This window comes from Salminus brasiliensis, chromosome 1 (assembly GCF_030463535.1).
Source record: "Salminus brasiliensis chromosome 1, fSalBra1.hap2, whole genome shotgun sequence".
NCBI classification, from domain to species: domain Eukaryota; kingdom Metazoa; phylum Chordata; class Actinopteri; order Characiformes; family Bryconidae; genus Salminus; species Salminus brasiliensis.
In genome coordinates, this window is record NC_132878.1 from 99,138,565 (window position 1) to 99,152,925 (window position 14,361).

General features: G+C 44.0%; 1 protein-coding gene across 1 annotated transcript; it reads right to left on the reverse strand.

Annotated features, from left to right (window-relative positions):
• Nucleotides 1–640: 640 nt before the first annotated feature.
• ggctb (gamma-glutamylcyclotransferase b) lies at nucleotides 641–9,322 on the reverse strand. Its single transcript, XM_072692629.1, has 5 exons — nucleotides 9,158–9,322; nucleotides 8,350–8,474; nucleotides 7,944–8,089; nucleotides 7,643–7,775; nucleotides 641–1,386 (listed from the first exon to the last, which is right to left on the reverse strand). Exons 1-5 carry the CDS (start codon nucleotides 9,228–9,230, stop codon nucleotides 1,222–1,224), a joined length of 642 nt encoding a protein of 213 aa, XP_072548730.1. The 5' UTR covers nucleotides 9,231–9,322; the 3' UTR covers nucleotides 641–1,221.
• Between the last annotated feature and the right edge of the window lie 5,039 nt (nucleotides 9,323–14,361).

The following is a 14,361-nucleotide window of genomic DNA, read 5'->3' on the forward strand; positions in this document are numbered from 1 at the left end:
TCCCTCTGCGCACCATCAGACCCCTGCAGCTAGTCCAGAACACAGCGGGTCGGGTCGTCTTCAACGTTTCTAAGTTCAGCCATGTTCAGCTCCTCCTCTGCTGCGTTCTCTCTTCACTGGCTTCCTGTAGCTGCTGCCCAGGTCATCAGATTCAGACCCTGACTCTGGCCTACAAAGCCAGACTGGACCAGCCAGCCCCTCCGTACTTGATGGCGATGGTCAAAAGCCTGATCTGCACCAAGAGCCCTTCCAGCTTCAAGTACGGCTCGGCTCAACCCGCCATCCTTTAAGATCCACAGAAGACGAGCGTCCAGACTTTTTACTGTCCTGCACCGAAGTGGTGGAACGAACTTGCCCTGGGTGTCCGAACAGCAGAGTCCAACACTCACTGTCCTCAAACCCAGACTGAAGACCCTCCTCTTCTGAGAGCACTTGGGTGTGTGGGGGACTGTCTCCAGACTGACCTCTGTATTTAGTAGTGTGTCAGATTAGAGAATCTTCTGGGGTCTAGTCTGTATAAACTAGATAAGGGTGTTTTCTAAGTGAACAGTGAAGCTGTGAGTGTCTCTGGAGGAGATCTGCTAAACGCCTTCAGTGGAAATGTAAATAAGAAGAAATGCACTCAGCTGAAGTCGGTCACTGGCTGGTGAGGAAATACACACAGGATTTTTATTTCATTAAAAATGACATGTTTAATCAGCCACAAAGAATGAAAAACTAAAATAAAGGTGATTTTGTTTAGGACAGTTTTCCCTTTTTTAGGTTTTAAAACGAGTCTGAAACTAAAACAACAATAATTAACTGGGTTAAAGTGGGAGAGGTTGGGTGTTTATGGGTGTAGGTTATAAATCTACCACAAGAGGGTGCTAGAAGTTCAGTACTGCGCAGCAGAGTGACCTGTTTTATTTGCTGTGTGTAGAATATAGCTCAGTAAAGTCCGGAATGGGTTCAGGTAGGTTAAGCCCAGTGTTTCCTCCTTCAGCTCAGAAGTGGTGAAAACAGGCGGCTGGATCAAAATCCTGGGCTGGACTTTTACTCTGGATTTGCCACCAGTGGTAGAAGTTCAGCCTCAGTGACGTTTTCTGATCAGACTGGATTAGATCAGTGTTTAGACAGAAACCAGCTACCAGACGTTGTGTTGAGTAAAGGACCTCGGCCTAGACTAAAGTTCAGTAATGTTGCTAATCTGAATCTGTTTTCTCTCTGAAGCGTTCCTCTGTTCTAAGCGTCTGAGCGACCCTTCTTTTTCTGTTTGGAGTTCTTTAGAGCTTTCTCCAGTTCCTCCATCACGGGCAGAGGGCCCTCGTACTTGTTGGTTTCGATGGCCTTCAGCTTCTCCTGGTAATCTTTGGGCAGGCCGTTTTGCTCCGCCCCCATCACGATCACCTACGACAACAGAACACAAAATATTCATTTCTTTTTAAGAAGTTTTCCTGTTTCCTCCTCCATCACTGCTGGACCTTCCCTGAGATTCTGACGCTCAGTTTAACCTGAATGATAGAAGCTGAAAGTGTCTCGTTTCTGATCAGCTGGAACAATCAACTTTAAGAACTTCCCCATCATACGCCCTTCAAAAGTTTCTTCTAATAAATGCATTCAGCTACTTTAAGCTGCACCCATTGCTGACACAGATGTGCAAATGCACACACAGCTTGTCTAGTCCCTGTAGAGAAGTACTGCCAATAGAATAGGACTCTCTGGAGCAGATCAACATCATGACCCTATTGGCTCCATGCTGCCTAATGCCAGGCGTGGGCTAGAGGGGTATAAAGCCCCCCAGCATTGAGGAGCTGTGGAGCAGTGGAGGAACTGTGTTCTTTGGAATGATGGTGGAGGAGCTCCATCCAGTACCTTTGGATGAGGTGGCCTAACTAACGCTCTGGTTGCTGAATGCAGTCAAATCCTCACAGCAGTGTCTTAGCAAGTCTTCTCTGGGCAGTAGAGACAGTTACTCCAACAGAAGCAGGAGTGGCTCTTTAATTTCAGACGGGACGGGGGTAAGAACTGCTTAAAGGGAATACGGATGCTCTCTTTAAGGGCTGTTCTGAGGTCGAGGGGTTTGTTTAATCAGCGGCGCTTCAGAGTTAAGTGTTGGGGTATCAGCTTCCATTATTTTTACATTCCATTACACACACACACACACACAGCTACACACACACAGCTGAGCACTTCAGGGAACAATGCACTCCTGCATGGCATGTGACACACACACACGCACACACACACTCCGTTATTCCGAATTTGGGAGGAAGGGTCCGGAGAGGGAGCCGTGTTCTCCAGCTCAGAGTTCTGCTGGTTAAGGAACAGACAGTGGAGCTGCAGAACCACAGAGCCGCTGTCTGAACTGTGAACGCTGCGGGAACCGGACTGAACCGCGAATTCCAGACGCTTCACTTCTACACACAACAGGTTCTGGAGGGCAGCTTCACTGAATGACCTGACAGTCACTGACCGAGTTCTGCTCCGGCCCATTGTGTTCTCCACACAAAGAGAGCCGCGGCAAGCACCAGAAAACACACCACAACATTGTCCAGCAGCGGCGGGAGAGAAGAACCACACCACTAAAGCCAGAACCCTCAACCGGTTAATCCTCAGAAAACCCTCAAAAACTACAACCCCTCAACCAGCACACCCCTGTTTACACCCGTTTACAACTTTAACATCACTTTTCATGTTTAAAGTCACTGTATACAGTCTCTCTCTCTACACGTTTAAAGTCGCTGTATACAGTCTCTCTCTTTACACCTTTAAAGTCACTGTATGCAGTCTCTCTACACGTTTAAAGTCGCTGTATGCAGTCTCTCTCTTTAAACGTTTAAAGTCACTGTATACAGTCTCTCTCTTTAAACGTTTAAAGTCGCTGTATACAGTCTCTCTCTTTAAACGTTTAAAGTCACTGTATGCAGTCTCTCTACACGTTTAAAGTCGCTGTATACAGTCTCTCTCTTTCTACACGTTTAAAGTCGCTGTATACAGTCTCTCTTTCTACACGTTTAAAGTCACTGTATACAGTCTCTCTCTCTACACGTTTAAAGTCACTGTATACAGTCTCTCTCTCTACACGTTTAAAGTCGCTGTATACAGTCTCTCTCTCTACACGTTTAAAGTCGCTGTATACAGTATCTCTCTTTAAACGTTTAAAGTCGCTGTATACAGTCTCTCTTTCTACACATTTAAAGTCACTGTATACAGTCTCTCTTTCTACACATGTAAAGTCGCTGTACACAGTCTCTACACGTTTAAAGTCGCTGTATACAGTCTCTCTCTCTACATGTGTAAAGTCACTGTATACAGTCTCTCTCTACACGTTTAAAGTCGCTGTATACAGTCTCTTTCTACACATTTAAAGTCGCTGTATACAGTCTCTCTCTTTAAACATTTAAAGTCACTGTATACAGTCTCTCTCTTTACACCTTTAAAGTCACTGTATACAGTCTCTCTCTCTATACGTTTAAAGTCGCTGTATACAGTCTCTCTCTTTAAATGTTTAAAGTCACTGTATACAGTCTCTCTCTCTACACGTTTAAAGTTGCTGTATACAGTCTCTCTCTTTACACGTTTAAAGTCGCTGTATACACTCTCTCTCTTTCTACACTTTTAAAGTCACTGTATGCAGTCTCTGTACACGCTTAAAGTCACTGTATAGTCTCTCTCTACACGTTTAAAGTCACTGTATACAGTCTCTCTCTTTACATGTTTAAAGTCACTGTATAGTCTCTCTTTACATGTTTAAAGTCACTGTATACAGTCTCTCCCTACACGTTTAAAGTCACTGTATACAGTCTCTCTCTTTAAATGTTTAAAGTCACTGTATACAGTCTCTCTCTTTACATGTTTAAAGTCACTGTATACAGTCTCTCTTTAAACGTTTAAAGTCACTGTATAGTCTCTCTTTCTACACGTTTAAAGTCACTGTATACAGTCTCTCTCTTTCTACACGTTTAAAGTCACTGTATACAGTCTCTCTCTTTACATGTTTAAAGTCACTGTATAGTCTCTCTTTACATGTTTAAAGTCACTGTATACAGTCTCTCCCTACACGTTTAAAGTCTCTGTATACAGTCTCTCTCTTTAAATGTTTAAAGTCACTGTATACAGTCTCTCTCTTTAAATGTTTAAAGTCACTGTATACAGTCTCTCTCTTTAAATGTTTAAAGTCACTGTATACAGTCTCTCTCTTTACATGTTTAAAGTCACTGTATGCAGTCTCTCTCTCTACACGTTTAGTCACTGTATAGTCTCTCTCTCTACATGTTTAAAGTCGCTGTATACAGTCTCTCTTTAAACGTTTAAAGTCACTGTATAGTCTCTCTTTCTACACGTTTAAAGTCACTGTATACAGTCTCTCTCTTTCTACACGTTTAAAGTCACTGTATACAGTCTCTCTCTTTACACGTTTAAAGTCACTGTATAGTCTCTCTCTACACGTTTAAAGTCACTGTATACAGTCTCTCTCTCTACACGTTTAAAGTCACTGTATAGTCTCTCTTTCTGCACTTTTAAAGTCACTGTATGCAGTCTCTCTCTCTACACGTTTAAAGTCACTGTATAGTCTCTCTCTCTACACGTTTAAAGTCGCTGTATACAGTCTCTCTCTCTATGCGTTTAAAGTCACTGTATAGTCTCTCTCTCTACACGTTTAAAGTCGCTGTATACAGTCTCTCTTTAAACGTTTAAAGTCGCTGTATACAGTCTCTCTCTTTACACCTTTAAAGTCGCTGTATACAGTCTCTCTCTCTACACGTTTAAAGTCACTATATACAGTCTCTCTCTCTACACGTTTAAAGTCACTGTATACAGTCTCTCTCTTTACAACTTGAAAGTCACTGTATACAGTCTCTCTTTCTACACGTTTAAAGTCACTATATACAGTCTCTCTCTTTACACGTTTAAAGTCACTGTATACAGTCTCTCTACACGTTTAAAGTCACTGTATACAGTCTCTCTCTTTACAACTTGAAAGTCACTGTATACAGTCTCTCTTTCTACACGTTTAAAGTCACTATATACAGTCTCTCTCTTTAAACGTTTAATGTCACTATATATAGTCTCTTTCTTTACATGTTTAGTCACTGTATGCAGTGTCTCTCTCTACACGTTTAAAGTCGCTGTATACAGTCTCTCTCTTTAAACGTTTAAAGTCACTGTATACAGTCTCTCTCTTTAAACATTTAAAGTCACTGTATACAGTCTCTCTCTTTACATGTTTAAAGTCGCTGTATACAGTCTCTCTCTTTACACCTTTAAAGTCACTGTATACAGTCTCTCTACACGTTTAAAGTCACTGTATACAGTCTCTCTCTCTACACGTTTAAAGTCACTGTATACAGTCTCTCTCTTTACATGTTTAAAGTCACTGTATACAGTCTCTACACGTTTAAAGTCGCTGTATACAGTCTCTCTCTTTACACCTTTAAAGTCGCTGTATACAGTCTCTCTCTCTACACGTTTAAAGTCACTGTATACAGTCTCTCTCTTTACACGTTTAAAGTCACCGCATACAGTCTCTCTCTTTACATGTTTAAAGTCACTGTATACAGTCTCTCTCTTTACATGTTTAAAGTCACTGTATACAGTCTCTCTACACGTTTAAAGTCACTGTATACAGTCTCTCTCTCTACACGTTTAAAGTCACTGTATACAGTCTCTCTTTACACCTTTAAAGTCGCTGTATACAGTCTCTCTACACGTTTAAAGTCACTGTATACAGTCTCTCTACACGTTTAAAGTCGCTGTATACAGTCTCTCTCTTTACACCTTTAAAGTCGCTGTATACAGTCTCTCTCTACACGTTTAAAGTCACTGTATACAGTCTCTCTCTTTATATGTTTAAAGTCACTGTATACAGTCTCTCTCTACAAGTTTAAAGTCGCTGTATACAGTCTCTCTCTTTATATGTTTAAAGTCACTGTATACAGTCTCTCTCTACAAGTTTAAAGTCGCTGTATACAGTCTCTCTCTTTACATGTTTAAAGTCACTGTATACAGTCTCTCTCTTTACATGTTTAAAGTCGCTGTATACAGTCTCTCTCTCTACACGTTTAGTCACTGTATACAGTCTCTCTCTTTACACCTTTAAAGTCACTGTATACAGTCTCTCTACATGTTTAAAGTCGCTGTATACAGTCTCTCTCTCTACACGTTTAAAGTCGCTGTATACAGTCTCTCTCTTTACATGCTTAAAGTCACTGTATACAGTCTCTCTCTCTACACATTTAAAGTCACTGTATACAGTCTCTCTCTCTACACGTTTAAAGTCACTATATACAGTCTGTCTCTCTACACGTTTAAAGTCACTATATACAGTCTGTCTCTCTACACGTTTAAAGTCACTATATACAGTCTCTCTACACGTTTAAAGTCACTATATACAGTCTCTCTCTTTACATGTTTAAAGTCACTGTATACAGTCTCTCTCTACACGTTTAAAGTCACTATATACAATCTCTCTACATGTTTAAAGTCACTGTATACAGTCTCTCTACACGTTTAAAGTCACTATATACAGTCCCTCTACACGTTTAAAGTCACTATATACAGTCTCTCTACACGTTTAAAGTCACTGTATACAGTCTCTCTCTACATGTTTAAAGTCACTATATACAGTCTCTCTCTCTACACGTTTAAAGTCACTATATACAGTCTCTCTCTTTACATGTTTAAAGTCACTGTATACAGTCTCTCTCTACATGTTTAAAGTCACTGTATACAGTCTCTCTCTTTACATGTTTAAAGTCACTGTATACAGTCTCTCTCTACATGTTTAAAGTCACTGTATACAGTCTCTCTCTACATGTTTAAAGTCACTGTATACAGTCTCTCTCTACACGTTTAAAGTCACTATATACAGTCCCTCTACACGTTTAAAGTCACTATATACAGTCTCTCTACACGTTTAAAGTCACTGTATACAGTCTCTCTCTACATGTTTAAAGTCACTATATACAGTCTCTCTCTCTACACGTTTAAAGTCACTATATACAGTCTCTCTCTTTACACGTTTAAAGTCACTATATACAGTCTCTCTCTTTACACGTTTAAAGTCACTATATACAGTCTGTCTCTCTACACGTTTAAAGTCACTATATACAGTCTCTCTACACGTTTAAAGTCACTATATACAGTCTCTCTCTTTACATGTTTAAAGTCACTGTATACAGTCTCTCTCTACACGTTTAAAGTCACTATATACAATCTCTCTACATGTTTAAAGTCACTGTATACAGTCTCTCTCTACACGTTTAAAGTCACTATATACAGTCCCTCTACACGTTTAAAGTCACTATATACAGTCTCTCTACACGTTTAAAGTCACTGTATACAGTCTCTCTCTACATGTTTAAAGTCACTATATACAGTCTCTCTCTCTACACGTTTAAAGTCACTATATACAGTCTCTCTCTACATGTTTAAAGTCACTATATACAGTCTCTCTCTACACGTTTAAAGTCACTATATACAGTCTCTCTCTCTACACGTTTAAAGTCACTATATACAGTCTCTCTCTTTACATGTTTAAAGTCGCTGTATAAATAAACAGTATCAGTATTTATGAATATTTTATATATTATTATGACTGTTTGAAATCACTGCACCACAGGATCAGTTTAGCTGATCTAAACGCCCCCCTAAAGGTCTTTACCTTCAGGTACTGCGGAGAGGGCGGAGCGTACACACAGCTGTTCATGATGTAGGTCCTGCAGTTTAGCTCCTGACCACGGGTCGACACCGACACTTCCACTGGACTGTACGCCCCCAACCTTACATTCTCCTGCCTAAACACACAGACAGACACAGACCAGTTGGCCAGTGAGGGGCAACAGAACAGTAAATTGGACAGTGAGCGATAATGAGTCAGTGAGTCGGGTCAGTGAGTTGATCATTAAGTGGTAATAAGTCAGTTAGGGGTTCGAGTGGTGAGTCAGTCAGTGAGAGTTTCGTACCTGTCCAGGCTCTCCAGGTCAGCCATGTTTATCTTCCACACCACCCCCCACACCTCGTCCCCTGGGCTGTGCTCAATAGTGGCCACTCCGCCGTGCCAGCGGTCACTCGCCAGACCCTTATGGTTCCCAAACACCAGCTTATAGTCCTGAGGAGGGAAACCGTGGAGTTACTGAGGTCATATATAAACATACCCACAGCTTTCCATCCAGTCTCTAATGATGGTCAACAATGACGGCCTTCCAGTACCGCCAGGTCCGCTGTGGGGCTGCGGCCGGCAGGTAGACAGGCACTGATATTAATGTTGGGTACAGTAATTCTGTTGTTTCCTGGGGGGGGGGCTCTGCAGTACTGACTCTGTAGATGTCTGCGTCTCAGTGGCTAACGCTAACGGTGGAAAGGCCGTACCTGAAGTCTGGCCACACAGTGGACCCTGGCTGAGGGGTTCTTCAGCTGTAGCCTCTCCTTCAGCAGGTTACTCCCGTAGGCGAAATAGAGGAAGGTGGTCTGGTTGTCCATGGCGTGCAGAGTGTCTGTGGGGAGAGGGAGAAGGGGCAGGGTCAGCAGGACAGTGGTCAGCAGGGCAAACAGCACACACACAGCACAGCAATACATGAGCACTGGAGTGTGTGACGGAGGGCAAACACCTCTCCCTCTCTTTTATACAGCAGCTGCCCACTGCTCCATTCTAATGCTAATCCAGCTCACACGCTATACCTGCTCACACACACACACACACACACACACACACTCGCCTGCATGCTGACCTTACAGTCACAAGGTTAGGACTCCCTCTAGTGGCTGTAAGAACCTAATGCATGCTACAAGAAATGAAGGGGCACTTTAGTAGAAACACTCACTGGCCACTTTATTAGAAACACTATACCCTGAAGACCAAAAACTGGGCTGACAGACAGATGGCCCCCATCTACACAACAGGCTACCAACCCAAGCCCAGTAATGACAGAGGGGTGGTGCGTGGAGGGATCTGGCTCTGTTGTTCTGGAGGATTAAAACACAGGAATCAAACCTTAAGCTGCTGTTCTTCCAAAACATCAGACCCCCGCCATCGCTGCTTCAGCTTTCAGCAGGCTGGCAGCCAAGGGTCCATCCTACGTCCTACACTATTCAACCTGTAAGTGCTGGAGCCAGACCTGCTGGTGCTGAGGGCCAACCGGTCTGAAGGTAAAGCTGAGAGAGAGGTCTGATCACTCACCCAGAGCGAACAGGAGGACGAGTCCCATCACCAGCAGAGCTCTGCTAAAGCTGCAGCGTTCACCTTCAGCCATCGTTCCTCCTCCTCCTCCTCCTCAGCTTAGTCTGGACTCAGCTGCAGACAGCAGACCCTCCTCTCCCGTGTTTGTTTTAATGCTGGAGGGGAAAACCTCCCCCAGAGCTGATCTACTGTTTCAGGTTTCAGATCATGTGATCCAGGTTCCACTCAGAGAAGAACCTTTTAAGGAGAACGTGCAGAAGGTGGAGGTTCCAGCTCCACTCCGCCTTTTTACTCTCTCTCTTATCCTGAGCATTTTCATTTACACTAACCATGTTTCTCCAGGCCTGTATATCCTTCCCCATCTTTACACCCTCTATACACCCTCTATACACCCTATACACTCTTTATACACTCTTTATAGACCCTCTATACACTCTATATCCCCTTACACACCCTCTATACACTCTTTATACACCCTCACACACCCTCTATACACTCTTTGTACACCCTTACACACCCTCTATACACTCTTTGTACACCCTTACACACCCTCTATACACTCTTTATACACCCTTACACACCCTCTATACACTCTTTATACACCCTATACACTCTTTATACACCCTCACACACCCCCTATACACGCTTTATACACCCTCACACACCCTCTATACACTCTTTATACACCCTTACACACCCTCTATACACTCTTTATACACCCTATACACTCTTTATACACCCTCACACACCCCCTATACACGCTTTATACACCCTCACACACCCTCTATACACTCTTTATACACCCTCACACACCCTCTATACACTCTTTATACACCCTCACACACCCCTATACACTCTTTATACACCCTCACACACCCTCTATACACTCTTTATACACCCTCACACACCCCCTATACACTCTTTATACACCCTCACACACCCCTATACACTCTTTATACACCCTCACACACCCTCTATACACTCTTTATACACCCTGTACACTCTTTATACACCCTGTACACACCCTCTATACACTCTTTATACACCCTCACACACCCTCTATACACTCTTTATACACCATGTACACTCTTTATACACCCTGTACACACCCTCTATACACTCTTTATACACCCTCACACACCCTCTATACACTCTTTATACACCCTCACACACCCTCTATACACTCTTTATACACCCTGTACACACCCTCTATACACTCTTTATACACCCTCACACACCCTCTGTACACTCTTTATACACCCTCTGTACACTCTTTATACACCCTGTACACTCTTTATACACCCCATAGACCCCCATATCTCTTTACACCCCATCCCCTACACATACACACTTTACATACTCTATACACACAATACACACTCTAAACACACCCTCTATGTACATTATTGCACTGTCAGGTGTATTTAATCAGAATTTGCAGACAGATGCTGGATAAGGAGTGAGTTCGGGTGGAGTGAGTTCGGGTGGGTGGAGTTCGGGTGGGTGGGGGAAAGTCTTTGTGGGTGCAGTGTGACTGAGCAGAGGTCACAGTTCCAGTAGTAGGTGCAGGGTGCAGTGTGTGTGTGTGTGTGTGTGTGTGTGTGTGTGTGCAGTGTGTGTGCAGTGTGCAGTGTGTGTGTGTGTGTGTGTGTGTGTGTGTGTGATGATATAGATGAGATAGCTTGTGGACTGTGGACGGGTCCACTGCGCTGTTGTTCGTTCAGCAGTCTAACTGCTTGGGGGTAGAAGCTCTGGCTGGTTCTGGTCCTCTGGTCTATAAATCTGTTTACATTAGAAATGATCAGATCAGTTATTATAATATCTAATATTCTCAGTGAATATTCTTTATTAAACAGCACATGACTCAGAATTCTCTCTGATATTCAGGTTTTATTCCCAATTCATTTGATGTACGGAATTCTAGCATGCAGTAATTCTGTTCTGCACATAAACCCGTTCATTTTCACGACCTTGAATGCTGGTTTATTCGAGCTGTAACAGAACTGTGTTCTGTAATAACTTGTTTCTGGAATGTGAAGAAGGTGAGATGACCTGCGCTCGGACTGAGAGCCTCGTCCAGACTAAACTGGAAATCCTTAAGACTTTTTTTCCTTGTTCAAATTAAGATGAAGAAACTGCAGATGAAAATCTAAAGTGTCGTTTGATAAGAACCGATAATCAGAGGGGATGGAAGCTGACCGGGCCGCTGACCGGGCTGCTGACCGGGCCGCTGTGTATGAGTGCAGTGAAGTGAAGCAGGTGCTAATTGCCCTTTGTTGTTGGCGGATGTTTCAGGCAGTTGGGGTCTCATTCCACTGCCCCCCCCAGACTCAAAGCAGCAGCATGTCAAAACCTGTTACAGCAGTCCCTGTAGGACTGACTCGCCTCTCCGGTCTGGACCCCCGGGGCCCGAGGAGTCAGTGGAGGACCGGTTTAAACTGCTTTCATCATTGTGGACCTGCTGTTGAGAGCCTTTGTCCTGAATTCCACATCTGTCCCCTTCAGGCCATGTTTGGTGTCTTCCAGCTCACAGTGGGGGGGTGGGGGGTCGGTGGGGGGGTCAGTGGGGGGGTCCGCATAGGGGGAGCAGATCTCAGCAGTGAGGAGAGCGCTGAAGCTCCAGATAAACACCTCTCAGGATCAGAGGAGCTTGTGGAACAAATATGTCTGAGTCTGGGTGTTCTGTCAACGGGACGCTCACAAAAACAAGATCTGACGCAGTTAAACAGCTGTGTTTCTAACTGTGACCCCCCCCCACCCCCACCCACCACCCACTCCCACCAGTGTGTACTGATGTTGGTCAGACAGTCCTGTCTGCCCTGGTCTTCTCTGACAGCCGGGATAAAGTTCAGATTGATGTTGCACTCTGGGGGGAAGCATTTGTGTATACCAGTCTAGTCCTCCAGTCCTGAGCGCCTAGTCCTCCAGTCCTGAGCGCCTAGTCCTCCAGTCCTGAGCACCTAGTCTTTCAGTAGAACTCAGTGAGCTGCTGCTGAAGCCCGTCAGTGAACACCTGCAGAACTTCACTCCCAACTACCGACCAATCAATCATCATCCATACCAGACATACTGAACACACTATATGTCCAAATATCTGTGGACACCCCTTCTAAAGAATGCATTCAGATGTGCAAATGCACACACACAGCTTGTCTAGTCCCTGTAGAGAAGAAGTACTGCCAATAGAATAGGACTCTCTGGAGCAGATCAACATCATGACCCTATTGGCTCCATGCTGCCTAATGCCAGGCGTGGGCTAGAGGGGTATAAAGCCCCCAGCATTGAGGAGCTGTGGAGCAGTGGAAGAACTGTGTTCTCTGGAATGATGGTGGAGGAGCTCCATCCAGTACTTTTGGATGAGTTGGAGATGATGAGGTGGGGTGGAGATCATCATCCAACATACTGACCTCATTCTTAATGCAATCAAATCCTCACAGCAATGCTCCTCCTAAATCTAGTAGAAAGTCTTCTTCACTGGACAGTGAAGATAATTGATTTCCAAATGGCAGTTACAGTTTTCAGTTTTATAATAAAAAAGGGAAAGGGTCTGAAACAAAAGTTTGGGTACGTGGTCAGTACTTAGCACCCCCTTTGGTGAGTATCTGAGCTTATAAACTCTTTGGGGATCTGAATTTTTGACATATTCATCCTGCAGAAGGTTCTGTGAGCTTTTTGGATCGACTCCCTGCTCTGCACTGTTGAGGTCTTTCCACAGATGTTTGATGATGTTTGATGATGTTGATGATCGAGGGACTGTGAGGACCATGGCCCTACCTTCATCTTGCTTCTCCTGAGGTAGTTTGTCCTGCTGCTTGCACGCGATCACTCAGGTTTGTGGACGGTGGAGCAGATGGACGCTAGTGTTTCAGGGTGCTCCCGTGTCTGTGTTACCTTCTGGCTCTCTCCTTTACATTTACAGCATTTGGCAGAGGGTCTTCAGTCTGGGTTTGAGGACAGCGAGCGCTGGACTCTGCTGTTCGGACACCCAGGGGAAGCTCGTTCCACCACTTCGGTGCAGGACAGTAAAAAGTCTGGACGCTCGTCTTCCGTGGATCTTAAAGGATGGCGGGTCGAGCAGAGCCGTACTTGAAGCTGAAAGAGCTCTTGGTGCAGATCAGCTTTTGACCATTAGCATCAAGTACGGAGGGGCTGGCTGGTCCAGTCTTGGCTTTGTAGACCAGAGTCAGGGGTCCACCTTTTTAATTAGACTGTTATAGACAGACCAGAGTTGGCTGAGTGGTTTCTATGGTGATGTTAGGTGGTTACTATGCGATCCTAGGTGGCTGCAGGGGCAGTGGTGGCTCAGCGGTTAGAGCCCCGGGCTATCGATAACAGGGTTGTGGGTTCGATTCCCGGGCTCGGCAAGCTGCCACTGTTGGGCCCTTGGGTTGGGTGTTACTAGGGTATTTTACCATTGGCACATTTCACGCAATCAGACCCAACAACCTGGTGAAACTGCTGCTGGAGTTTACTGGCAACAAAAAAAGAACAATAAAAAGAAAATCAAATAATAACAATATACTTTTACAATTTTCCTACTGATATATAGTGTAATACACTCTAAAATATTTTAATAAATGTTTTAAGGATAAATTAATAAGGACTAAAAAGTATCTTCTTTATGTGTATATTATTGACAATACAGACAAAAGTATTGGGACACTGTTATGAAATCAAAGGCAAAAAATAAGCTCTACTGCTTCTGTTGGAGTAACTGTCTCTACTGTCCAGGGAAGTAGACTTTCTACTAGATTCTGGAGGAACATTGCTGTGAAGATTTGATTGCATTAAGAATGAGATCAGGATGTTGGTTGATGATCTCCACCCCACCTTATCATGGAGCTCCTCCACCATCATTCCAGAGAACACAGTTCCTCCACTGCTCCACAGCTCCTCAATGCTGGGGGGCTTTATACCCCTCTAGCCCACGCCTGGCATTAGGCAGCATGGAGCCAATAGGGTCATGATGTTGATCTGCTCCAGAGAGTCCTATTCTATTGGCAGTACTTCTTCTCTACAGGGACTAGACAAGCTGTGTGTGCATTTGCACATCTGTGTCAGTAATGGGTGCAACAGACACTGCGAGACAAGCTTGGTTAAGATTTGGCTTAATAACTTAATAACTGTTTGTTTGTTTGTTTGTTTGTGTACTTTTCATTGTGCTGCACGACTGGTTTCAATGTCAACAAACTGTGAGACAGTAA